General features: G+C 39.2%; 3 protein-coding genes across 16 annotated transcripts in view; 1 reads left to right on the top strand and 2 right to left on the bottom strand.

Annotated features, from left to right (window-relative positions):
- LOC112156991 (SWI/SNF-related matrix-associated actin-dependent regulator of chromatin subfamily E member 1) overlaps window positions 1-1,291 on the bottom strand; it is a 19,377-nt gene extending 18,086 nt beyond the window's left edge. Inside the window, exon 1 of one of the 4 annotated variants that reach the window (XM_024289386.2) lies at window positions 974-1,291. The gene's annotated coding sequence lies outside the window, so the exon portion shown is untranslated. The remainder of the gene's footprint in view (window positions 1-973) is intronic. The other 3 variants (XM_024289385.2, XM_024289384.2, XM_024289383.2) reach the window with 3 other exon arrangements.
- Window positions 1,292-4,005: 2,714 nt separating this feature from the next.
- On the bottom strand, window positions 4,006-26,024 carry LOC112157510 (insulin-like growth factor-binding protein 4). 2 transcript variants are annotated; one of them, XM_024290276.2, is made up of 4 exons: window positions 25,234-26,024; window positions 14,128-14,282; window positions 10,778-10,903; window positions 4,006-7,827 (listed from the first exon to the last, which is right to left on the bottom strand). In XM_024290276.2, the coding sequence occupies exons 1-4, from the start codon at window positions 25,595-25,597 to the stop codon at window positions 7,690-7,692; spliced, it is 783 nt and encodes a 260-aa protein (XP_024146044.1). In that variant the 5' UTR covers window positions 25,598-26,024; the 3' UTR covers window positions 4,006-7,689. The 2 variants fall into 2 exon arrangements, with proteins under 2 accessions (XP_024146044.1, XP_024146043.1); XM_024290275.2 differs by having other exon boundaries at window positions 14,128-14,285; window positions 25,234-26,019.
- LOC112157508 (ikaros family zinc finger protein) overlaps window positions 8,619-27,723 on the top strand; it is a 36,093-nt gene continuing 16,988 nt past the window's right edge. For 4 of the 10 annotated variants that reach the window (XM_024290274.2, XM_024290273.2, XM_024290272.2 and 1 more), the window contains exons 1-2: window positions 8,619-9,096; window positions 9,667-9,746. The gene's annotated coding sequence lies outside the window, so the exon portion shown is untranslated. Of the gene's footprint in view, window positions 9,747-13,646; window positions 13,693-27,723 lie in introns of all 10 variants that reach the window. The other 6 variants (XM_036213603.1, XM_036213600.1, XM_036213594.1 and 3 more) reach the window with 3 other exon arrangements.

Raw genomic sequence — 27,723 nt, 5'->3', positions numbered from 1 at the left:
TGAGACGGCAATGACAACACTGCAACAAATTTTAGACAAAAATGTCAAACATTTTCAAATATGCAAAAAAATTCAATTTTTTAAAACACTGCGAAAAAAGGTTTATGTACACTTTTACATGTTTTCATGACTGACTAATTTCCTCTGCAAAGTAACCTCACGTACCATTTCATATGAGAAAAAACAATTTTACCTTCAAACTGTAGTGAAACGCACCAGGGAGCACTTGCAAGCAAACTAAGATCCCCGTTTTAAGGTCAATAGTCCCACCCCAAACCCCAGAAAAACACATATGGAAAAAAAACTATATCGAGAACGTATTCTATAACATTTAATTACCTTTTTTTATGTTATATAAATTTAAAAAGTATTCTCTCAGGAGTTTGATTTCTTCAAATTTACATGTTCTAGGGCGGACTCCCGACCTCTCCGCCCCTTCAGTACCATCAAATGACTTGTGCCCCTGAGCTAGTGAAACGGCATTGAAGACACTGCAAGTCTAGCATTTTAATCAAAAAAAAAAAGAAATATTATGGTCCGTGTGGACGTGTCGGTAGCTCCCTGGTTCTGGTGCTGGACTGGTTTGGTGGTTCTCAAGCAGAACCCGCTTTGATTTAGCTAGCTGGCTAACATTAGCATGCTAAACGCTAACGGGTTCGTTCTTAAATTAGCCGGTCTGCAACGAATGCTAATTACATCTAGTAATAGTAGGATAAATTAATTATCGTGTTTTTAAATATATTTTAAGGTGACATCCTCGGCGTGGAGTGATGAAGGTGGCTAACTAGCTTGGTTAGCCGCAGAGCCCCCCCGAACAGGCTCGCTAATTTAGCTTAGCTGCCTCAATGAAAAGTAAACGACACCTCGTCATGTTATTAGCATACAGAGTACTGTTACACGAGCGCGACCGCAGACGCGCTAATTCCACCTTTATTTATGACTGCGACAAACAAACATTGACGCAAAAACTCACCCCGAAACCCTCCGTCCCCCACTACGGTGTTGTGGCTTCCACCGGGGAGGCTAACCACCTAACCGGGATGCATAAAACAGTCCCCTCAATAAACGAATGAAAGGGGGTCCAGTCGAATGATTCCTGCAGAATCTTCCAGAAATGCACCCCCACCCTCTGCCTGATTACAGCTGTGCCTCCTTGGCTCAGCGGCGATGCTAATCGCTCCTTTAACTGTCAGCACTGCAGCTCTGACTAATTTCACTGACAGCAAAAGCACATTTCTATTTAGGGACGCACATTTGGGAGAAATGAATGTGTCATAATAATGCAGAGAAGCTTGGCTGTTTTTCTCTCTCTCACTGTCAAGTTTTTAAGCGGCTCCCCAAAAATTAGCTTTTGAAAACACTTGTAGGCAGATTGAGCAACAAAGTGCATCTCTTCCTGTTAAAAGTCTATCTAAAGAACTGAATTTGTCCTCTTTAAAGACCCACTTCTATGATGGGTTTTAACATGTTTTTGTAGCCTTTATCTCATGATGGAGGACCTTAAAAGAAGATTAATCTTAAAATTGTATTGATTAGTTTTTTCTTTTATTCAAATCACTGTCAATCAAGAGCAGACAAAAAATACCATTTGAAAAATCATATTTGTGACAAAGGGTGGGCCTCCAGCTCCGCTCCATTCTGATGCATCCACTTGTAAAAGACCAGATTCATTCATGTTTTTGTTTTCATCATTCGAGCTGATATCTGGCTCAAAACGGTACGTCTTGCTCGCCATTTTTGTCGCACTGCGAATGATAGGTTGGGGTTGTAAGGCACTTAAAGTTAGTAGAAGAGAATGTTAGCAGATGATGGGGGTTTACTCTGCACCCTTGACTGTATAAAGAGAACTGGATTGAGTGATCCCTCCTCCTGGTGATCCAAATAGGAAGAACCTGCAGCTCTCAGAAGCCAAAATCCTGTAGACTTCTATTGAGAGATAAACAGCTATTTGTTAGTTTTTATATGTGTCAGAATAGCCATTCTCGCTCTGTTTGTTTTTTGTTTGTTTTTTTACATCTTCTTGCTAATTCAAAACTTTTTTATGATACTTCTTTCTTTATCATAAGTTATTGAAGTTATAAATTGGCCAATCAGATGCTTCAATAAAAGCCCTGGTGCCCACTGTCATTGATAGATTCTACCAAGCTTGCTTTCAGTGGTAGAGGTGTGGACTTCAGACAATGAACGAGAGTGGTTGCCAGAGCAACGTTGACTCGGACCAATCACTGCTTACTAACCTTGTTTGGCTCCAAATGGCAAAAAAAAAAAAAATCACAAAAAAAGACGACTGAATTGGATTTGGTAATAAAGTATTTTCTAGAGGTGACATCACACTTGCCAAGTCCAGTTCTCTTATAGAGTTCTAAAAGTACCGCCCACAACTCAGAGGCACGTTTTTAATGAACTACTGCCACTCTGCAGAAACTATGTCCAAGAAAATTATCAAGGTTTTTTGATTTTTCCTAAAAACTGCATTATCATAAAAAAAAAAAAAAACAACAACCTGGGACCGCTTTTAAAATTAATCAAAAGATGATCAGAGTGGGACTTTAAATGTGTATTTTAAATGCAACCGTTAGGTAAACTGTCTTTTCTTTTGCTATACATCTGCAGATTATTTGCTGGCTCTCTGCAGTTTGTGGATTTTTGAATGTTCAATCTCAAAAACGCAGTTGCACAAAGGATGCCTCACAAGCTACACTTTTGAGAATAACCAACACTGAACTGTTCACCGCTCCCTTGTTGTTAAAACTGAAATACTTTACATTCTTGTCCGCATTGTCCGGGAGCTGCCCAGGTCAACTGCTGCCTAGAGAAAACCTTCCTAATCCTGCAGGAATTAGCCTACATCGCTGTCCATTCAACCCGCATAGCACTTGTTTGGGGTCTGTTAATTGATCGTGTTCATTGAGAGTTTCTCTGTGTTTAAACTGCACACTTGAGTTTATTTCTGCTTGACCTGTGACCCATACGATGTTCATTCAGATACATCCAGGTGTGCTGGGTTCACATTCTTTTTTTATTGAACAGGCAGTGGCTGGGGGTCCGCGTGTCTGATGCTTGCTGGGTATCTGGAGGTGGGATGGAGGTCACAGGGCCTCCCGGGCACAGCTGTGGGATTGTGGATGCCTAGAGGGAAAGCAGGGCCTGTCACTTATTGATTCAGAGGGAAAAGCCATGAAGCTGTTCTTGCAGAGAAGTATCAGGCTTGGCTCTTAAGCCAGAGGAGCTCTCCAAAATAGACTCAGGCAGTGGAACTAAGCAGACTTGAAAGTTTATTCTGGAGGTGGAAAGTAGAGATATTTTTAGAAACGTTGACACTCATAATATTATGATAAATTGTACAGAATTACTCCTTACACAACCATCCTCGTGGATTATTAGTAACTTGAGTTATTTAACGATGCATACAGTGTTGCATAATTGTTATGTAAAGAAATGGCATAGTAGTATCATGCATAAATGCAAAAACATGTCAGTTTATTCAGAAAATGTTGCTCAATGTCTTCCATCAATCCCCCAAAACTCCTCAGATCAAAACTTTATTTAAAAGAAAACTTCACGCAGCTTGATGCTCTTAAAACTATTCTGCAAAATATAAAAAAAGAAATCATAAGAAGATGAAGCGTACAAAAAAAACTTTGCAACCATCTGACTATTTCTTTCCTTTAACATTTAAGGTCTATTTACAAAATGCTATAAAAATAAATTGACATAAAAACACTAAATTTTCTAAGGAAATTGTGAATATACACAAATATAGGACATAGAAAATATCATTTGAAAAGGAGCATATTAAAAGAACACTACATGCTTTTGAATTAGATTTAAAATATGATTGGAGCGGGATTTTAAACCTTATCAACTGTAGTTTGTAGATTTGCATCTGAAAATGAATTTGAGTCAAAAGTTTGTAGAGTTTTTGACATCTAAGCTAATAACGCTTCAACGACTTGCTGCTTCCTGATGTTAGGTCTTCCAGAAAGAATTACACCAGCAACTTCATAGTTTCTAAAATGTTTTAATTAATGTAATACAATGAGTACATTTCCATTAAGTAAACATTTACAATGTAACTAGTTATTTTATTGATTAAAACTCCACATTTCAGGGTTGTTGTTGTTTTTTTTTGTTTCATTTGCATGAGCGTGTCCAAACACGCAGAACCTTAACTGTCTCAGTCTGTGTGCACACATGCAAACTTAACTTCATATTTCATATGCATTAACAGATAATATCAAATACAAAAAAAAAACAGTCTATACAGCAAAGTTGGAGTTTAAGCAACTTAGTATAGCTTAAATGTACTGTTTATTGAGTTAGGCCTGAAAAAAAAATCAAAGTCAGAATCATGTACACAAAAAACTGTAAGAGTTTACAACAAATACTTGTGTAGAACAGTGCCTCATAAGTTGACTATGACACAGTATTATGGTGGAACATTCTTTGAACAGATGCACTATTGGCTGCTACATTATTCTGTGCTTCATGTCTTTGGAATACTTTTTTCAGGATATTTAAGTTGCTAATGTGCTTACTCCAACTGTTATTCTGTTTGATCAGAGAACAAAAGTCTTTTTTTTAAAAGTTCCCCAAAAAATTCATTACAAGTAAAGATTTTGTTGTAACTTATCAGTTTTTTTTAATCATCTCTTAGATACACAAAGTGATCTGACAATAAAAATGGGAAAATTTTTCTGGTGCAGCTCAGCACATTTCCGTTTTATTGGCTAAAGTTACACAGTGAAAACATTTTATATTTCCCCAGTTTTTTGTGGGGGGGGGTAAAATTAAAAATAAAGTACTTAATTTTTTAATAATTTTTGAATCCCATTGACAATTGCACACACTAATGCACTGGGAGATAATGAGAAGTGGGGAGATAATGAGAAGTGTAAAACTTTTTTGGCACTTGCATTTTTTTCTGCTAAATTAGGGAAGTTTTTCTATGTTTTTTTGGCTTTTAGCATCAATTACAGCTGCATGAGTCACCATCTGTACGTGCAAAAGCTTTGGATCCGCTATGTTGAAGACCTGTGGTCACATTTACCCTTTAATTCCAGAGAAAATTTGATGATTGAAATAAGTCAAGCTAAAGCAGCAGATGATAATGACTACATGTTACTGGGATAAAAAAAAGATAGATTAGGCAAATGTATTAGATCCCATAGCCAGAGGTTATTGGACAAAACTGTACTCCATGTGGGATGTTTTAAAACATTACAGAGAAACCATGAGTCAGAATCAATATTTTCTTCTCTGACTATACATTTAAGACCATTTGGCTTCATTCATGTTCTGAGGCAATGTCAGAATTCTCTCACTATTCCCAAGCTAGGTCCACTCAATATAGTAATATCTGTTGTTCCGGGTTTTTAAAGGACTTATGTCACGCTTTGCACTACTTTTTTTAAACGCCAAATATGATGTCACCAATTTCCCAAAATAAAAAGCTATTAAGTATGTGAATAACTTTTTACGAAGGTTATTTATGTCAGGAGTCAGAGCTCTGTTTCTCCTTCTGGTCACTGGCGGGAGCAGTCTCCAGAGTACTGAACGGACTACATCTCCCAGCAACCCCAGCGCACAGTTCCTGGATGGTGCTGAGCTGACTCTTATTTGCCAATCACCCACATGACACTGAAGCACTACATAGAGCTTCACTCAGTGCAAAGTATTGTTTGTGCCACTCTGCCTGCGTTACCGAGCGTTTCTATCTGGACCTGACCCCACTTCGACTCAGTTTGCCTGCCGCCTTCCTCAATCCACGATCGATCTCTGATGTTCATGTTTGACGACTACCTGGCTGACCCTGATTTAGCTTTGTGGACTTCTAACAGTGTTTTGATACCTGTCATCCTGTCTGAGCTAATAAACCTGCTTCACATGGAACCAGCTGTGTGCCTTTTTGTCACAATTAAAAATTCCTCTTTGTTTTGATGAAGAAAACTTGAATTTTTGTAAAAAAAAAACAAAAAAAAAAACTTTTTTTTCACAAAAAATGTAAAATTGCAATGCATTGTGGTCTATATCTGCCAGTCTAGTGAGCATTGATGCACACTGTTTTTTTTTTTTGTTGTTTTTTTTTTTTTTTGTTTTTGCAGAGACTTCTGAGAAATTTCTAGGGCACTAGATTTTGGAATTTGGAGAGCACAAAAATATGTACTGAATAATGAAGGAATTCGGACACAACCTCAGTAATTGATTAGAAAACCGAAAAATGAGAACAATAATCTAAGCAAGGTAGCGGCATGGATAATTTTTATTACTGTTGTCTCCAGTGTCCTAATGGCTTATTCTGAAAAAGGGGCGTGTCAGGTTATCACGTCTGGATTCAATGTCCTATTGAATTATTGATCCATCTAAAATAAACTAACAGAAAAACTACTTTTTTTGCATTTTGAGTGCTTTTTTGCTCTTCTTTTGAAAGATTTTACTAAAGAGCTGTTTTTGATTCTTTTGTAAAACAAAAGAACTGTAGTATCAATATAATAAGAAAACTGCAGCTACAATATCTAATAGTATATGGTGAGTAGCTGCTCTCTCTCATTTGTTCTAGTAGTGCACTGGATTGTTTTATAAAACTAAGTCATTAATCAAAATTATAAAAAAAAAAGTTTTATTCTCTATAATTAGTACATCTGTCCATATTTTACAAGTCTGGCCAAAAACACACTGAGCCAGTCATTTGGAGTGATAGTGCAAAGCTAAGGTGGGATGTTACAGTTTAACAAAACTGACAACACACACAAAAACTTGTCAACAGCAAGTGCAAGTGAGGGGGAATCCTCACATTTGCCAATGCTAACCACCCCACATCTGAAAAATAAAATGGCCAAAATGCAAAGAAGCCATCCTATTTCAGTTTTGGTTGTTTTTTTTTCTTTCTTTTCTTTTAACTTTGGCACAGTTTATAGAAACAAAATTTTCAGCCAAGCAGCCTGCTTGAGAGGGAGTCCTGTGTGTTGCTAAACAAGAACATTGAGCTTTCTTTTATAGCACCAGATAATCAAGATTAGAAAATTAGCAGCGCACATCATTTCCAGTTAGCACCTCTCGTTGTGAGGTTCTCAGCAAAGATGAAAGAGGGGGAAACAGGTGAGAAGATTCAAACAATCTTACCATTTGATGTAAAAGGAACTGCTTAATTTCAGACAAACTACATTTTCCATTTCAGCAGATAAATGTTACCACTTGTTCTTACTTGCTAACGTGTGTAATTTACAAGATGAAGAATGAAAAAACGATATTAAAATGACAACGTAGAAAGGACTAAGCATATTCTAGTGGCTTTTCTGTAAAAGTTGGTTTACATTGATGAACTCCTAAAGAGACTGCTTTTACAAATGTTGAAACTACAAATGTAAAGTGTGAATGTTTTTTTTTTCTGCGACTGGGTACTTGAAAGCTTGTGTGTTTAAAGACGGTCTGTCTGAAGTTTACAGAGAAAGATCAGAACAGAACAAGTGCTCAAAAGACTGGAATCACATTCTTTGAAACAATAAACAACAGAACAGAAGAGCTAGGCTCAATGGTATCTTTTTTTTTTTTTTTTTTTTTTGCACAAGCTCAAGTACCGTCAACCTCGGGTAAATTGAGGCTCAACGATGAAGTCCAATGAAGTCATGCGGTTCTACGAATGAGCACCAGTAGAATTAAGCTGGTTTTGGATTCCCCGACGGTCTCTCCTCAGTCCCGCAGGGTTGCACTTATTAACTGGTGGCAGTCCAGTTCTCCCCGCAGCTCCGGCGGGCCCGTCAGCCTCATGCCCGTCTTCGGATCCACACACCAGCACCTTCCTCGCTGACCATCACGTGCAGGATGGCACTGCAGTCATGACAAAGAGAAAATAGTTTATCCACTGCAACTGTTTGCATTTCAATTCCCTTATAAATTTAAGTTGTTGCACAGCAAAGATAGCTTGAACCATAGCAACAGTGTGTATTTTTGTCTCTTCCTGAACCTTGTGACATCACTAGAACATATTTGCATTCTGTAAGTGGTTTTCTGTAAGCTGTTGTATAAAAACAATAAAAAAAATAAGAGAAAATGAAGGTTATAACATTTTATGTGAAGTGATCAATACAGTATGAAATACATAATGCACAGCTAATGATAGACTGGAGTTTCTGATGGGCTGAGAGAGTGTGAACAAAGGAATGATGGGAAACTTACACCACGCCAGCTCTGCAGAAACCATATCATATAAAACAACAGATTTTTTTTTTATTTTGCACAAAAAATTGACACCATTAAAATTTAAAGGGAACACACTGGGAACATTTTTAAAATAGATCAAAAGATGAACAGAGTGGGACTTAAAACCCCCAAAAATTCAGCCAAAAACCTTTAAAAAATTAACAAGAAAATCTCACTGGGAATAAACTCTTGTTCCTAAGAGTTTTTTATCCTAAATATGACAACATCACAGCAGATTTTAAAAACATTGATAATGTTTTACTCTTGAACCAGCAAATAGCATGTTTAGATTTAAAGCAGAAAACTTTATTTACTGTCTGATGAATTGTCAGCGCATAATTTTGCCATAACACTAGGAATTTATCAGACAAGAAAGCAGGTCTACATGGTAAAAACAAGTAAGCAGACACAGAAAAAGTGACTTGTGTAAGTTCTGATTGATAAGATCAATGTGATTGATTTGTTTTTATTTAAAATAAATAAATAAAGTTAAAAGATTCTACTTCCTGTTTTAATCCTTGTACGATCTCAAGAAAATACATATTATTATACTTAATAGTGACTCAAAAATACAAGACACAAAAACATTTTAAGTATAACTAAATAAAAGAAAATTATGCTAAAGTGAATGCAGCTATAAAAACAAAACATTAAACTTCTCTAAAAATGAAAAAAAAAACGTTTTTTTTTTAATTAAGGGATAAAAATTTTATATAATTGTGTATTTATCGATCTATATATATTTTTTTCATCTAAATGCAAATGAGGACAAATCAAATCTGATCCTAAAACGATAATATCCAACCTCTAGCCAATCAGGTAGCTCAGGGGCAGTCACGTGACACGTAAAAAGCGACTTAAAAAAACAGCACCACGAAAAAGTACACTTGAAAAAAAGTAAGTGTTAGTCTTATTTTTTACTATATACAATTAGGACTAACAATATCGACAAAAGTAATAAAGCTGCGGACTGTTTATGGCTGGTTTTGTGGTTGAATTCGGCAGCTTTGACGCCATATTGCCTTCTGAGTTTTTCACGTTAGCTTTTTTCCTGTTAGCCAAAACTGTTAGCTAATCTGAAGGAAATCTTTGTTATTTCATCATTTATTTTTTTTTCTTTAAATATTGTGTCCTAGTGTTTATATTTTGACCTTAATAAAAGTAATTATTTAAGTCTAATAAAGTGAAACTGATTTTAAATGTAAGTCTACAAAAGTTGAAATATAGATTGTTCAAACTTTTAATTTAGATTTTTCTGATCCTTAAGCATAGTAAAAGCATTTCATTTATCAATATCATGTGAAGAAAACAATAATTTCAACAAAAACAAAGATAATATCTCATATTTATAATGTAAGTAAAAAAAAAATGAAGTATGTATGATTAAAACATAAAAATGGATTTATCTAATGACGTAGTGACAGTTTACAGTCCACCAAAGAAATCTAATCTCTTTGAATGATTTAGATTTTACAGGAGGGAAATTAAACTGGACAAAAGTCTACAGCGCCTGAAGACTCAGAAGAATCTCCCTGCCGGGGTCAAAGGTGATTGAAGCCTTAATTCCTGATTTATTGCTAAAGCTTTACGGTCTTTCTGCGTGGAGGAAAGTGACAGCTTTTGTGACTGTTAATTAACATACTTTAGAGCTGTAGTAAAAGACATCAACTCAACAGTATTTCACCAACTCAAGTGTCAGACCAGAATATCAAAGCACAGCCTGTAAAAATCAGTCATTGTAAAGCTTTATCCTCTGAAGCAGTAGTTAAATGTCATACTTCAGCAGCAGTATGTGGCTTCTAAACTTCCTGTTTTAGTCTTCTATTTGAAGTGGGAGCATTTGAGTGTATTAAGGCAATGAGATCATGGGGTAAAAATGTCTCCAAAGTTTCTCACGTGAGCTTTCTAAAAGCCTTCTGCTTTGAAATGACTCCCAGTTGTCCCTAATGACCTGGGCTTTTTTTCTTCCCCGTGGGTTTTATCACGGTGCACTTTTAGTTAAACAGTAAACAGATGCCTGAAAATCCAGCAGGCACAGAGGTACTTTAACCATGTTGCACAAGCAGCATAACTCAGACTTCTGATGACTGGTGACATCGCAGAGCCTTCTTTTTTTTTTATCATGACAGCCTTATCTCTGTCTTTATGTTCTCTGATTCCTTCTTATCTGTATATTTACTTCATCAAGCAATGGCTGAATTTAAGAGAAAGAAAAAAAAATTCTGTATCCAGAAACTAATTACATACATGACGATTGAGCAGCAGTTAAAGGCAGGATGCTTTATTCACGACACTATAATTTAAAAGTCTTGGCCCTATGGCTGACGGTCTGTTTCGAGACACTTTTGTTGCTCTTGAACTCATAAAACAAAATGTCATCATCTGAAGGCCTGCTTCGTGTTTTGGCCCTCGGACGGCTGATGTAATTGAAAAGAGAGCATTTGAAGTGTAAAGATAGGCATTTTTATTTGTTTTGGCTTAACCATGGGGATTCACAGTTCACAAACAGACGTGGTGGAGCTGCACGGCTTCGTGTTTGGATAAGCCGAGTACTGAGCGGGTTCTCGAAGTCACAGACCTGTTTTGGATGGAAATCTCCATTCCTGTCACAGTTGGGGATGGGGATCGTGAAGAGGTCGTCGTGAGTGCGAGTGTTTGATGCCAACCTGTCCAGAGCTCGCTGCAGCTCGGCCCGGCACGGAGCCTAGAAGAGAAACAAGATTTGACTGGATGGTTTATCGTTTTTTCCGAACAGTAGTTGTAAAAATACGTCTGCTGGGATTTAACAGAGTTGAGATGTATTCAGGTGCCAGCGTCATTTCTGGAAGATCTGGAGGAACGTGTGATCAGGTTTATGTTCTGAGATCTGTCTTTTTTTCATTTTTGAAATATATTACGACACAAAAAGTCCTGTCTCAGAATGATGTGGGGAAACAAATCCTTGACTTTACAATCGCTTTTATTCATTTTTAGACTATTGCAAAACTTCTCTAAAGTTTCTAGCTGAATAAAAACCGTCTTTGTGCACATTAGGCACAAATAGCCGTCATTTTTAAGGATCTGACAGCATTATTTCCCAACGCAACTACTCACTTTTAGTTTGCAGAATTGATGGTTGTTCCTAGATTGTCCAAAACTAAACCACGAGGCAAAACCTTCAGCTATCAGGTTCCTCTTTCATCGTAGCAACTCCCTGTGGCGCACCGGGAGGCAGACACTATATAATCTTTATGGCCAGACTTAAAAGTTTGATTAAATTTGTAGCTTAGGTACTCCTGGGTGACCATAAATCATTCCTGCTAGCTATGCTCCGGTAGATCTGAACTTGCCCTTTGTTTTTTCCTGATTGGATTGTTTTTTCTGTCCTCTCTGACCTCAAACTATCTGCGTGTTCCTCCTCACTGCTACTCAGCCTCCATTACAATCAGCTGAAAACAATTAGAATTTGCCCTAAATTATTGACGTGATTAGATTGTTTTTGCTGCTTTTGCCCTCTATGTACGGCTCCCTTACAGACGTACCTCAATAAAAATCATGTTTTTGGTGTTTTTGACATGTTCTTGTCGCATTTTTCTCATAATGGAGGACATTTGTAAAATAATTTTAGATAAGTATTTCTTCGTTCAAATCATGTTGAATCAGGAGCAGATGAAAACCGGTGGTTTGAAAAAGTTTACGTTCAATAGCCATGGGCTGACCAAAGTCTCTCTTCTTCTGATACATCCACTTTCAGACAAATAGATTCATTAACGTCTTCATTTTCCTCATTTGAGCTGCCATCTGTAAATATGGAGAGCTCTGATATTTCTCACTGTTTTTGCTGCACCTGTTAGCTTGAGCTTGTGAGGTGCTATAAGCTAGAGGGAGAGAGGTAAACAAAGATTTGATAGGAAATTAGCGGGACATTCTTCCTCACTAACAGTCCCGCCCACAACCCAGAGACAAATTTCTAAAGAGTTACTCCTGCTCTGCAGAAAATATGTTAAAAATGACGTAAATGCTTTTTGATTTTGGCAAAAAAAAAGCATAATCATAAACCACTGGGATCGTTTTTAGAATAGAAAAAATATAGTTGGAATGGGACTTTAAATGGTTTTTGCTGTGAATTGTATCTATCTAAAAAAATAGTAGAATGAAAAAAAGATGAGACTAATTCTGCTTTTTTGTTGTTGTTTCGTACATCATTTCTAAAAGATGTTTTCCCACCACTTTTGCATAATTTGTTAGATCAGACATGTCCAAAGTCCAGCCTGCGTTCAAAATTGTGCCAGACTGCAGGTTCCTGTCATAAAATCAATACTATGCTCTCAGAACTTTCTAAGAACTGTTTGTACGTTTTTTTGATTGTGATTGGCTGGATTATGTTAAAGCTGTGACAACAACCCGTTGGCTATTTTCAATGGATTGGGTCTTAAACCTTTAGAGCCTTACGTGAAGGACAGATCTCTTTGTTTGTATTTCTGAATAAGATAACTATTTGTGTTATTTTCCTGTTAATGCGATTTCACTTTAGAAGTTTACAGCAAGTATTTAATAGTGAATTATATGCATCATTTCAAAAGAACGCAGATTTAATGTTGACAAAAGATTTTTTTTTCCCCCAGACATTTTTTGTCATTTTATTTCTGATCTTCAAATATGAAATTCACAGTAATTTGAGTAAAATGTCTTTAGATATATTTTGTTCTATGTAAAGAAATAAAAAGGTATACCATCGTTAAAAAAAAAAAAAAAAAAAATCATGAATAAGTTCATTTGTATTTAGGATTCGGAACAATCTCAGACAATCGATTGAAGAAATCAAATCACCTTCAAATAAACGTTAGAAAATAATTTTTACTAAAATACTTGTAATTGTTGCTTGATTCCAGGCTTATTCTAAACTGAATGCTTTGATGTAAACCACAAGCATACTTCCATATGTGTTTAAATACAGTACCTTTTTAAAATATTTTTTTTTACTTTTTTTTGGCTTCCTTCCTTTTGTAAAAGGAGAACAAAAATAAGTTTTCTTCTTTCTGTTCCCTTTCATTTTCCAGGCACGAAAACTTGTGTAAGATCTTTTGCTTTTGTTGTTTTATGGAAATGAAAAGAAATAAAGGGGGAAAAGGGGTTTGAAGAATGCAGGCCGATTGGTTGACTCTCAAATAGTTTCACTGCACCAAACCTGACCTTCTCTGCTAAAAGTATGGAAACCCCTGTGATAGATGCTTAGGAAGTTCTCATTTGTCCAACTTTAGGCTTTCAGAACCAAAGAATGTATTTTCACAGATATAGCAACACTTGATGTTTTCATATTCCGCATCAGTAGGAAGAATTGCTTCACACAGATGAGTGTAAAAACATGGTTGTAGTTGCTGGTTAATCCTACGTTCCATTAGCTTTGGAAATCAGGTGAAAAAATATCCTACTTTTTTCATTTGTTTTTCTCCGCTTTTCTCCTTTAGAATCTACTGGAATGACGTTGATCATGTTAAAGGTTGAAAAGTTAAGGTTTGTTAAAGATTTTGTCTTTAAGTGTCACCGGTGACACCTCAGGTGTTAAAGGGTTAAAGCTTTTGCTACCTCTGCTTTATTTGGACTTCTTGTTTTCTTCTTCTTATTTCTCTAACGAGAAAAATCCACTTTGATGAAGCGATACAGTTTTCTACTTTTGAAAAAGTTGAGTCATGTGCGATCCAGGTTCAAATCGATCCCTCACAGGGTTAAAATGCTGATGTCAACGTGCACCTGAACTCTATTTTTACTAGACCACAATTACATGTTATGGTCTGTAAGTAACTAATTTTTACGACTCATAGCCCGACTTTTGGGCTGGTGAATGTGGAGCTGTAAAAGCCTAATGAGAAACACCTGCCAGGGCAGAGGCACTTTGGTGTTTCCTGTGAAACGCGTTGGAAAGTCAGTCAGGAGATGGCTTCTTCTCACCAGCACCAGCTTGGGGTCCTCTCTGTTGCTTCTCTGGTTGGTGGATTTGGGCGGTAGTCTTGCCAGGGTCTTCTGGATGCAACGCTTGTCCTGCGGGCTGCAGCGGATGTTGCTGTTGTTCGGGTGTTCGGGGATGAGCTCCTCCTGCCGGTCCACTGCTGAAGGAGACAAAAAATACAGTTTTAGCTTCACGTGTGTGAAGGAGAGAGCTAAAGTTAGAAAACAGTTCCCTTTGTTTGTTTGTTTGCTGGACAGATTTAACCTGAGTGCAACATCCACCCTGCTCTTCTGGTTCTCCTTGACCTTCGTTGCGCAGCTGAAAGCGTTCAGATGTGGTCCAAGAATAAGGCCGGGTTAACCTCAAGGATCCCCAGCCTTGTTTCTACTCTGGAGGGCCCAGTGTGGGCCCCCTCTCTGGTTCTGCTAGTCCTCAACTATCGCTGTGCTGCCTTCACACAAGCTCTGAAACTCCCAGAAGTGATGGCGCCCTCCTCTTTGTACCATGTGGTCTGCGCCTCTGCACCGCAGTCACCTTTGCTCACCTATAATTCTGCAGCTCTGTGGCCCTGAAGGCACCCAGCTGCTTCCTCAGGAAGCATCCTCCTTCCTCCTCAACAACATCTGTCTGCACCAGGTGGACGTTGTTAGAAAGGATCTGCTGGCTCACAATTTGGCTCCAGCAGGGAATGAGTCTGGTTAAAGCTCTTTGTCCTTGTTTATGCATTTTGCCTCAAAACAACTTTTGACCAGACTGAAAGCTTTTTTTGTTCAACCAAACCCAAGTTCTGGTTAACATCTGTTGCTAACAGGCTGTGGGTCAGTTGCTGATGGTGAAGAATCCTGATCTTTTTAATCCTTTTATTGCCTTCCCTTCTGCTTTTGTTGGCGTCTTTGTTCCTTCTCCAGGCTAGTTCTGCTGGCTTCCTCCGTCACCGACACGCTCACAATAGGAGACTAAATTAAACTCGGGCTGGGATTGTACAAAATCCACTTTTATCAGGAGAGTAATTTGTGTATGACTTAAAAATATGACATAAATAAAACATAAACTAACTAATTTGATATATTTTTTGGGTTGTTTTATGCCTAAAGAAACAAAAACCTGAAGCAAAACGAGAAAATCTCCACGCGACAGCTAAGCGTGACAGAAAACTAAACACAGCATTCAGATCAGGCAGAGAAAGTAATAAAAAGCTAGAATATTGGCAAAGTCAACCCAAAAAGTAGAGCCAAATGACACAGAACTAAAGTATAATAAACAACTAAACTGGTTTAGATAATCAGATTTGATTGGTATGAATACAGCTCAACAATATTACAAATGTAAATATTATAAATGGTGGATCATTGCCTATGTGTGCACTAGACTGACAATCTCTGTCATTATCTGTCAGGATTATTAACCCTTCTAACACTAGAGCTTTACATTCTTTTCACTTCCATCTTTTTATCAACCGTTTACACAAGTAATGTAATTCCAGCAGATTCTGAAGCTTTGGTCTGCAACACTTTACAGTCGGGAAGTGTTTAAACAATCAACGGCATTCTGTCACAGGGAAATCTTTGTTGCATACCGTTACAGCCAATATGAAAAGTAGTTTTATTTATGTCCAAATCAGCTGATTTACCTTTAAGGTTGAAGAATTACCGTATGCCAAAGGGGGTGTATTATTTAGGTTTCACCGGCGACATCTCCACATTTAAAGGATTAATGCTGAAAATGTTGCCTACAGTGGGGTGGCCATGTTGACTGGAGTTTACTCCTCCCACCTCCACAACTTTTGGAACAATGCACACGAGGCAGCTCACAAAAACCTGATCTCTTTGCTAAGCTCCACCCATGGGTCAACCCACCTGCCAATCAGAAAAAGTCAATCCTTAAATAGTTGTGTTCTATAGTTGAATTCCAGATGGATTCGTGTTGGCCCCCCCCTTTCACTGTTTGCCAAATTCACAATTTATTGCGTCCCATCTGGAAACTTGGGGATGTGTCCAAGGTTTTACTGAGAAACTAAATGGGTTTTTGAAAAACAAAGTTCATTTTCACTAAAGAAATAAATACACCATTACGTAACTAAATATAGTAATAATCAAGATAAGTTATAAAAATATAAAATTGAATTAGATTGCAGTTTCACTCTGGGATATAATTAAATTAGATAAGATGTGGATGTGTTTGGATTGTCTCTGAATTTTAATTATATTTTTAAAATTTGTCACTAAATTGAACTGACCATGATTTTGAGAATAATGACATTACACTTTTGATTTAGGGACAAAACAGCATTTTTTTTAGTCAATGATAATTTATTTGGTCAGCATTTCAATAAATTGGAATGTAATTTATTTGATTAAATTGATTGATTTATTTATTTACAGTAATTAAATAAAAGTTGGAAATACACAGATATATACATCTATTTGAGATATTAATTCCTAAATTATTATCAAAATAAATGTAAGAAAATTCTAGCATGATTGCTCCTAATCATAAATGAACATATTTGCAGTTATACATACAGTACATAGAAAATAAATGTAATGATTGTCAAAAATAGTTTGATTTAATGCTTAAAAGAGAGTGAGAAGAATAAAATCTATTTAATACCATCCCTATTACGGTTTAATTTTTTTTTCTACCGAACTGTGTTTGCGTGAACTGGATTGAACTGTTGTGACTATTGTTGTGACACACAATCAGCACTTGACTAAGAACCGGGTTTCTCGGAGCTTCGTGGGCAGTCATCACGTTCGGCTCGTCTGGGGAGGAAATGTCGCTCAGCTGTTTGTATTTTTAGTTGTTGGGCGTTTTTTTTTTCTCGATTTGGTCATCTGCACTTTCTTTCGCAAGAGTTTGTTCAGCTGCTTCCTCCGTTTTATGCGTTCTCCTTTGCCCGCTCACGCTTTTCCGAGTCCCCGCTCTTTCGCAGGCCAAGTGATTTAAATGTGGGTCATGGGTGGCACATCCTGTTTGCTACCTCTGCTGCTTTTGTAGAGGAAGTGGCCACTTCTCCATGTGGTTTTACTTGATTGGGATCACCAGCCTTTTTGGCGTGTGATAAAACTCCTACACGATGGGCTCCGATGTACACCTGTGCTGTTAAGTCAGATGGAAATGTCCAAACGGAGGAAATCCCAAACAAATCAACAGTTTTCCAGAACCAGAGTTTTGGTGAACGTCATCGATTGAAGACGCCCTAATATTTATGCTTCGTTAAAGATCCATTCCAATAAAAATGTGCATTTTTGTTATACTATTAATATAGTCGACGACTAATTTAATAGTCGACTAGTCGTTACTTTACATTATATGGAGTCAGAGTGTAGTAACGTTGAAAGTTATAATGGCATCATGCTAGCTTTTTGGATCATTTTAGCATTTATTAAGGGTTTTCAGGCTATTTTGAAGTTTAGCTAATATTTCAGCTACATGCTAGCTGTTGTGGCTAATTTAGGCTTTTTTTTGTCTTGTAGGATATTCTGGAGTTTAGCTAATATTTCAGCTGCATGCTAGCTATTTTGGCTAACTTAAGTTTCTTTTTAGGATAATTTGGGATTTAATTAATATTTTAGCTGGCTATAAGCTTCAGGGGTTTCAGCTAACAACTTCAACATTTTTAGCTATCAATTTCAGCATTTTTTGCTATCAATTTCAGCATTTTCAGCTATCAGCACTAGCATTTTCAACGGCCAAATTCAGCTTACAGCATTCACACTAGCATTATCGCAATTAATACTATATATCTTGTTTTTAGTTAGTTTAAAGCTAATGTTGTTAAAAATGTGTGCTTTACATCCACTTTGCACATGACCCGATTAGTCGACTAATCAGAAAAAATAATCGGTGATTAGACGACTATTAAAATAATTGTTTGTGGCAGCTCTATTTTTGTATTGTCAAATACCAGAAAGCCTCAAGCTTCCGCTCTGCTCCATTCTGATGCATCCGCTTGTGGACAAATAGATCCATGTATGTCTTAAGCAATGCTGCAGCTTTCAGTTAATAGTCTATGCATGTAAACACCCATAAACTTGCCTTTGGGCCTTCGCACTCAAAAGTCTCGCATCACTACACAATTTCCAAGTCAGTTTTTGGGCTTCGCCTACAGTTCATTGAGCTGACATTGATTTGTGAGATTTTCACTGCTTTGATATTTCACACAAAATCTTTTCCAACTGTAGGTGATGGATATGTATTGTAAACAGTAAAAAAAACAGAAGAAGAAGCCCCTCCCTACTGCTTCCTGCTTGTTGTTCATGAAGCGCCCCTTTTTGAACGTGCAAATCATGCCCTGTAAGAATGCAGAGTAAAGGGCTATATCATGTTTTTCTTCAACCTTTCAGAGTAAACTTTATCCATATATATGATCATATGTCTTCTCTGAGTTTCATTGTTTTTTTTTCTTTTTTAGGAATTTTTGTTCTCAAATTCCTAATTTTCATTTTTTGGATCTTGCTATGTTTTTATTTTCCATTTTGTTACATAAACCACAATTAAAAAATAAAATAAAACTACTCTAATTTATCACGTGTTGTCATATTTTGATCTATTTTTTATGACAAATACTTTTATTGAGTATATTATGTCGGGTAAACATTACTAATAAAATACCTCTTTTTAGCAAAAGTATTCTAAGGTTGAAGGAGCCTGGCGTCTAAAGTAATAAACACCTGTTACTGAGACAGGACACAATTGAAAGACATGGCATTGTGCATTTAAAATGAAAGTGTTTTGCTGAGCACTGTTAGCTTTGCAGAGAAAATGTTTGTGTTAACCTGGGGGCAGTACTGGCAGCGCAGAATGTGAAGTCACTTCTTCAGGACCCACTTGTTTTTCTGGGTTGGAAGGGGCTGGTGCTCAGAGCGTAGGTTTTTAGAGGAATACTAAGATTTGGGTGAATGGATCAAAATACTGCTTTGGAGTTGTTTATAGTGAGGAATGAACAGTATAATCCACTTGAGTTCAAAAAGTTGAGTTTTCCTCGTCCGAGCTAGCATCTGGCTCCAAACTGTACAGCTGGATATCTCCAAAATTGTTTGCTCTTTTTGTTGTACCAGAAATGTTAGGTTGGGGTGTGGGGGGCTGTAAGCTAGCTGGAGAGTGTGTTAGATAAGCTCTCAGTTATGGGTGACTGGAAGTGGAGACAGGGTTGCTTCGCACCACAACTCAGAGGTGAATTTTTTATTAACTCCTGCTGCTCCGGAGAATGTATATCCTAGATGTCCTACGTTTTTGGATTTTGTCCTAAAACTGCATAATCATAATTTATAGACTACTGGGAAAGCTTTTAAAATAACTCAAAAGAGGATCGAAGTTGGTCTTTAAAAAACAAACATTTTTCTAACTTTATCATTTAATGATAAAGTTCAATGATCAAGTCCATCTTTGCACATCATAGCACTCCAAGTACAATGAAGAGCAGATGCTGAAACTTAAAAGTTAATTGGTGAAAACATTTCAAAATGGGAATCCATCATCGTGTTTTCATCATATAAATTCCAGGACGGGCTAAAGCTACACTCTGACATGTCAAACCCAGACTTACGTCCCCTGATATTTTAGCCATCTCTTTTTATAGTCTCCAGAATACTTAACAGATTTTGGATTCCTCTTACTGGCTTTTAAGGCTAACTATGTGAAGCCTGGAAACAAATATCCTCTTCTAGGATTCAGTTGTTCTCAGCAAGTCTTTCCTCGAGTTTATGCTTCCCTCTAATCTTCGATCTGGGTTAGATGAAAAGAAAAACTGGATGTGGACGCTCTTTAGAATTCCATCAGAAATAACGAGCTGCTGCTTGTAAAGTAAGAAGCACTTAGAAAAGCTGTTCATCAGCGTTGGTTCGCTTTGATGCCATCAGATGACAGCAGATCTGATAAATCTCCACGTGTCATGCTGCAGACATGCAACCGTCAGGGAAAGTTTGTGTCTTTCAACTGTTCAAAACAACACTACTCTAAACCGTTTTAAGCACATGCTTTTTAAAGTTTAGAGATGCAACAGCTGGACTACATCTCTGTAAATACTAGAATGGATTAGACAAAGTTGGACAAAGTTGATTAAAAAGTGGGAATAAAGAAACTTGGGTTAAAATAAAAAATGTGGGCAGTTATTAAACATGCATGCTAAATTATATTTTTAAGTTTAACAACACACTGTTTTTTAAAAAAAACTACTATGTAAAGTTAAAAAAAAGACTTTGATAAATGTAGGATTGCTCATTTTGGATTAGGGATTAAGAATTTGACTTAGTTAATTGAAACTTTATTGCCAGGTAGTTAGAATTACTTTGGAATGTTTGATCACATAAAGTTTCGGGTGTATAAAACTTTAGAACTTTGGCACGGAAAATATCTGATAAGTTAGTAAGACTTTCTATATTATATTATGTTATGTTATATGATGTAATGTTATGTTATTTAAGTTTAAACAAAAAATAATTTAAAATTAAATACAAATTTGCCATAGATGACACATTAATTGAAATAAATACATTAAGAATCTACCACAATTCTGGCAAATATTAATTTTACTTAATTTACTGCTCGGCGGTTGCCCGAAAATGTCCTTGTCGCATGTGGGAGGAGCTACCGCCAATGGTTTTCTGGACTTCATGTGTTTCCACATAATGGAAAACATGGATGATATTGAGTGAGTAGCTTGGATTTGTACGTTTTGGAGAGCTCTATAGAGGCGCCAGCAAGAAAGTCACCAGGTGTTGCGCTTGGATGATGGCCGTTTTAACCGTTACTTCCTTCTGTCTGTGACGCAGTTTGATGACTTGCTCTCCTGCGTTATTATAGAGAGCGATGACAGTACACTGTGGCAGCTCTCCGTCTGCCAGCCAGCCAGCCACCCACAATCAGGGATTTGGATTTGGTAATGACGTCATTAGCAGACATGCGCTAGTAAACAGTAGCAAAAGAAAGGAAGTCCCACCCTGCTTGCCCAGTGTGAACATCACAGGCTATATGCGCACTGTAGAATCTTCATTTAGCATGTTTTGAACGCGGTGTGTCCGTAGTTTAAGGAGTATGAAGAAAAAGCACTGAGGAGAGACAGGGATCTTAAAAAATAATTATTTGTGAAACATCAGAGCTGTTGCAATAGCTGTAACTTTGAAAATAGTGCTTGTAGCAGAGAAAAACTGAAAAAAAGAAGAAGTGTGTTTATCATAACAAATAATGTTTTTCAAATTAGACAGAAAAAGAATAACACGGAGGTGGAAACTATTGATGAAAAACAGTGAAAATGGGATTTAGTTAAACACACTCTTGGCCTCATACAAGACCCACAAGTATGAAACAACAGAGCCCTGAGGTTTTGTGTGCTGCAGATATTAAAAGTTAAACATTGTCAGGCGTACGTGAACTATTTGTGTACAACTGTTTGCTGTCGTGAGCCACTGCTGCTCGTCTCAGATTCCTGTTCTGTCAGATTACTTTAAAACAAACAACTCGACCTGTGAAACATCAAGCAAATCTGACAAACAACAGCATTGATTAGACTCTCGTGGTTTTTCTGAACAGTTGATAGGACATCCTATACTTTACTGACAGCCAGTTTCGGGGAGTTTGGCAGCAAGTTCAAAAGTCGTCCAGGCTCAGAACCAAAACACTGCTCTTTTTAGTCAACACTGGACTCTGCCAGAGTATCAGTGTCGGAGCTTCGGCTTCCAGGCAAAATAGTTCCTAGAATAAGTCATCAACTGATGTCAAATCCTGTGTCGTTCCCAAACTTTCATCAGGGCGAACACCAAATGTTCTCATTTCTCTGTGGTATCATTTATCATCTAAAGTAAAACTAAACAAACATATGATCACAAACACAAAGAAAAAGCTCCCATTCAGTGGCCGTCTGCACGAACATGTGTTTACGTGAATCCAAACAGAGCATGCTGTTTACTGTTTATTTATTGTTTAGGGAGTAAACAGAAAAAAAAATCTAATTTTCCAACTTCAATCATCCCAAAACTCAACTCAGAAGAATTCAATACATAACATCAGAAGGCGTTTCATCTTCTGTCCCCAAATTACAGAAAATAGAGGCAACTAATGCTGCAGTTCCTCAGGTAACCACTTGAGGCAGGTGACAGAAGATAGTGCTGAGTCCAATGGTAAAAAGTCTCAACTTAAATCGACTAAACCTTTGTACTCTAATTGCATTTTTTAAATTGGACGGTACATTTACCCAATAGAACTGAAACTTTACATTAACCAACTGCCTTTTTAGATTGTTATTTTGTGGGAGGAGTAAAATCCAGTCAATGTGCTCCTCCCACTTCTGGCTCCATTATTCCTGTACAGAATCTAGTTGCAGATGTTTCAGCAAGTAAATGTCTATGGTCTGTGCAGCTACAGCCATGGCTGCAGGGTAGAGGTGGAACTATGACCTTGACTCCACCCCCTCAACACACAACATTGCTTAAAAAACAAACCATATAAAATATGACCACAGGATGCTTATAATGTGGCTGCAGTGGGTGTCAAAGAAAAACAGGCACATTTAGTTTTGCATTGCAAAATCCATCAATACACTTATCAGCTCTAGATTTCCAAAAAATAAAATGGTTGCTATGGGCCCATCACCCTCTCAATGGTGTTTGTTTCAACAGAGGTTTGCCTTCAATTTCTAGGCATCTTGTCCTTATATACTTATTAAAATCTCTGGTCAGTTGTGGTGTAAAACGATTGTACTAAACTTTTTTACAACATCATGTAAACAATGTCAAAAGTTGTTGACTGTAAACTTTGTTGAGCTGTTTTTTTGCTGTGAGGAATCACTTTGGTTAGCAACGTCTCAGTGTCCTCCAAGAGGAACCGGAGGAGGCGACTGAGGAAAGGGAGGTCTGGTGCCTCCATGACAGGAGCCACGGAATATTGGATGAATTGAAAATGGATGAATGGATGAAGGGATATTCAGAGGAATGGGTGAAGAAATATTTAAATGGATGGATAGAGGAATGGAGGAAGTTGTTAGATGAATAAACCAATGAATGGATGAGAGGATAGATGGAAATTTAAATAAATAGATAAATGAATGAAGGGTTGAATGATTGGATGGATGAATATGTGAATGGATGGATAGTTGAAAGGATGGATGGAAAAATGGACAAATGGAGGGATGGATAAATTGATAGATGAATGATTGGATGGATGGGTGGATAGATGGATGGATGGATGGAGAACATCATTAAGACGATTGTTTTAATTTCAATTGATAGTTTGAAACTTCCCTCAAACTTTTTCGGAGAAGATTTTAAGGGGGTTTTGTTTTGAACTCCAGACAAGTGACCCCTCATGTCGACAAACATTTTCTTGGGTTTTGAGATCACAGGGATGGAGAGAAGTCCAGCTTTTCCCACAGAACTGTTGGTCATCCTACAACCTCACCAGTTTTCACTGTCGTCAGAGACATAACCAGGACAAACTTGGACTGTTTGTTTGGCTCCTCACTCTGGCTTCACAATGAGGGGGGTCCCCTGTATCCTGGAGGTCAACTAATCACATTTACTCCTGAATAAGGGGTGCAGCTGTCCAAATGCAAGGCGTGGACCAAAGAAAGCAAACAGGCAGCACTGGGGGACATCTGCTAAAAGGAGCCAGCAGGTTCTGGCTTTCACAGAGACCAGCGTGCGTCACAGCACATTGAGCGTAGCCGAGCGCAGTCTGGCTTCAGTCAGTTCCCCGGTGGCTGTCGGTGCGGGACCTCCAATATCTGACATCTGTATTGGCCTGCAAATAAAACCGTCAAAGAAAGACACGTGTGAACACCCGACGCCGCGGCACACTTGCAGGAATGCAGGAACGGATGCCAACACATGATTTATTCTGAGCACCGAGAGAGACGGCTTCTAAGAATGTGATGTTAGAGAGCACTGAAGCCGAGTCAAAGCCCTGACATGGGATGCAGGATGGTGGCTCTTGTTGCTATGGAAATGAGAGTTGCAAAATCTGGATTACTTGATGCTTTCCCCTGCAGGACTGCAGCTGAACACCCAAAATTCCTTTGGGTTAAGATGCGCCTGGCTCCTTTCCAGGGTGCTTTCATTACAAATTCTCTGGGTTTTTTAAAAACCCTCTTCTATTTTTATCTGGCGTGTTCACTGTTGCTAGGAGTGTCATTCAGGAGATGCACCCCCGTGTTTAATAATGCATTAGTGCTGCGAATGCGCCACAAAGGAAATCCAGTCTTTTTGCTTCTCTGATTGTCTCTGCACGGCAGAATTGATTTACAGTCGGATTTATTGGCCAGAACTTCCACGGCTTTGTTATGACAGACTCCGGGGGTGAAGCCGAGCTCAGATTACTGAACTTTCCTAAAGCTTCCCAGAGGAAGAGTCCCCCCCCAAAGTCCGGTGTTTTAGCCCCGCCGGCGAGACAGACGACTCGCAGCAAAGTGACACAGACATTTTCCTCCTCTCCCCTGATTCAGTCACGCTATGAGCCGACTGCACAGAGAGAGCAGAAGGCTCTAATTTCAGCTCTGGCAGTGGGAGCGCCGATGAGCTCATCCCCACGAAGGAGCGGTGGGCGATGCGCTCGGAGGCTTGGGGTGCATCTAGGTCAGGGGGAACAGATGCTGAAAAGGCGGAAGCGTTTTGGCATCGGTGGGGAAATGAAAGGAGCACCTCGCCCCGCGGAACAATCCAACCATCAACACCCCTCCCTGTGAGGAGAGCACAAGTTCACTTCAAAGCGATGACTGGAGCTGGTTATGCAAATCCAGTGCTAGACGTCCCACTGTGAGACAGTGGAAAAAGACCTGGATAACAACAGGATGGGGGGGTGGAAAGGCCTGGAGGAGATGAAGACATGAGAAGAGTGAGGCTAATAGCCTTAGACTGGCCGCACTCCATTACAGTCATTTCATACAGCAGCTTTTATGACCCCCCCCAATGCAAGCACACACACACAGATTCACATTTCCAACGAGCAGCACCACACATCTCCACAGCTACCTGCAGGATTTGGGTTTATTCCTGCATGATGGGCTTCAGGTTCAGCCATGCAAAGGCACGACAAAGAGACTCCCCAGCTGTGGAAGTCCAGATTACCCCCTCCCACTCCCTCCCACCACCACCACCACCAAGGAGTGATGCTCTTACCTGAGTTCTCCTCTACCTCCCGCTCATCTGTGCAAATGCCCTGGCCGTGCATCAGGGAGTGCAGCGGCCTCTCCACGCCACGCGCCGGGTAGCAGCGGAGGCCGGCGCCGCATCGAGGAGAGTAGACACCGCAGTGCGCCCCCTTCGGCAGGGCGCAGGTGGGGCAGCAGCCGCAGCCGGGCTCCCGGACCGTTTCCGTGCAGCCGTCGGGCAGCCGGCAGCTGGCCAGCCTTTCTTCGGAGCAGACGGGGCAGCGGATGGCCAGGTCGGACAGGCACAGCGCCACCAGTGACAGGGCGCCCAGGATCCGCAGGAACCAGCCGGACGGAGCGACCGCCACGCTGCCTCCCCCTCCTCGCACCATGACACCCCCAACAACTCCTGCTTAGGTCCCTCAAGTGCGGTGTTTCCGTCCGTTCTTGGAGGAACACTTCGTACAGGACAGACTGATGTTTTCGCCTGCTTTGTGTTCCTGTCTCCTCTGGTGCAAAGAAACTGGAGCCTTCTCTGGACCACTCGGCGTCAAAAAGGAGGTCCTGTTCAGGTGCAGCAAACACCAGGGATCTGCGCCTTGAGGTGAACCTCGCTTGCCCTCTTCTGAACGCTGACTTCTGGTCAACAAGTGTCCGAATGCAAAGCGGGCCAGCAGAAGTGTGAGGCAGCAGTCGCAGCTTCCTCCTCCTGCAGAGGACTGGCTCAACCCAAGCGGCTCTCCCTGGACTTTATACTGGTCTGTGGACACGCCTCTCCCCACAGCGAGAGAGGAGCTGAGAACTCCAGCTCTCTGCTCTGTCTCCCTCTGCCTCTCCAGGGCTCTCCCACACTCAGAGACTCTTAACTTGTGCGCAGATAAAAGCAGCTCCGCCTCATGTTTGCATTCTGTCCTCATGAAAACTCTGACCGGCTGGCCGGCGGGTGCACGCATGTGTCCGATCCATCCCATTGTCTTTGCTGTGGCCAACTCAAGTGCTGTGAAAGGCAAACAAACAGTCTGACACACTCTCTTCTAATGTCTGCACCCAGCCCCCACCAGCTCCAAAAAGCCCCCCCAATGTGGGAATATGTTTTAACAACCCTGCACAGCCGGGATGGTTTATTGTACGTGCCTGTTTCTGTTCGTGAGAGCCCTCCTCGGCCCAGCTCTTGAACCAAAGCTTGCATTGGTTAACGTCTCAGTTTTTCTTTTTTTTTTTCTTCACCCCCCCCTCGTGTTCTTTTGCCTCCGTTTTGCCATGGAAACCCAGCATGCATTGTAATGCCTTTGTAAGCCTGCGTTCTTGCAGCTTTTTTCTCCAGGCTGGTGGCTGGTTGCCATGGGCCGTGGGCAGCAGCCAGGCCCCGCAAGGCCGTGCACCGCTCCTCAGGTGGGCGCCACAGATTTCCTCGCCGTCGCAACAAGACAAGCCTTGACTTGAGGTTCAGATCCGGGATTTAGATTCCTCGGCTTTGACGGCCAGGGAAGAAGCGAATAAATGAGATGATGACCGTCGTCCAGGAGCAGCTCTCAGGACGACCTGCAGCTTTATTACGTGTCATTTACGAGCTGGTTGACTGGTTCTGGGAACGCTGGGGTTCACAGGATGGATTACTCAGAGGTTAGCAGCGGTTAGTAATGATGTACTGCTGGAGCTGCTTGTGTTAATGAGCTCTGTGTGAGATTTTCCTACTCATCAAAATCTTTGACCTTCACAGATCTTTTGGTTTTAGTTTTTCAAGTTGTTCAGCACACATGTACAATTTAGAAGATGAGGACGAGGAATGATGGCTGCACACGTCCAGATTTGAATCATTGGTTTGGTACCCTCATCCAATCAAAACTTCTAGAATATTTTCCTTTTTTTATAAAAACAGCAAAAAAAATAATAATCTGCCTTTCTTTGTAAATAACATATAGTTTTTAGTCCCATCTCTAAATCTAAGCCAAATCCCTACTCCATGGGGTGAACAGCTTCCATACCTGCAAGATGCAAAAAAAACAAGTCAAATTATGAATTTTAGATAAAATTCAAATCTCCTTTTTAAAGGGACAAGTTCAAAACAATCTTTAAGTATGACCAAATCAAGTTTTGGGGGAGTATCAGGTTGTTACATTAGAATCATACTTAAACTCTTAAAGCTACAAATCAAGTCACACATCCTAAACCGACAAAAATTTATATTTGCTTTGGAGCTATCTTTTAAACCAAAGGCAACACCGGTAGGTCCTAGTCAAGTCTAAAATCTTTTAACTTTGGTCCAAATTGTGTTTCAATTCCTAAATAGTTCAAGTCAAGACCTAAATCTTAAGTGAAAGATGGAAAGTTTAAGTCTCTGAAAGAAGTTCAAGATGAATCCTAACTCTACTGAGTGTTCCAAGTCAGCACAAGTCAAGTCTAAAGTTAAAACTGCAAAAACTTAGAATTATTCATAATATTTTTTTCTGATTCAATGCATGATTTGTCTTACTAAAAGTATCTTCCATCCATCCATGTTCAGAACCTGTTTTGTCTT

The sequence above is a fragment of the Oryzias melastigma genome, linkage group LG1, assembly GCF_002922805.2.
Source record: "Oryzias melastigma strain HK-1 linkage group LG1, ASM292280v2, whole genome shotgun sequence".
NCBI classification, from domain to species: Eukaryota; Metazoa; Chordata; class Actinopteri; order Beloniformes; family Adrianichthyidae; genus Oryzias; species Oryzias melastigma.
Note: the sequence above shows the minus strand (reverse complement) of the source record. Positions and strands in the feature narration are given on the sequence as shown.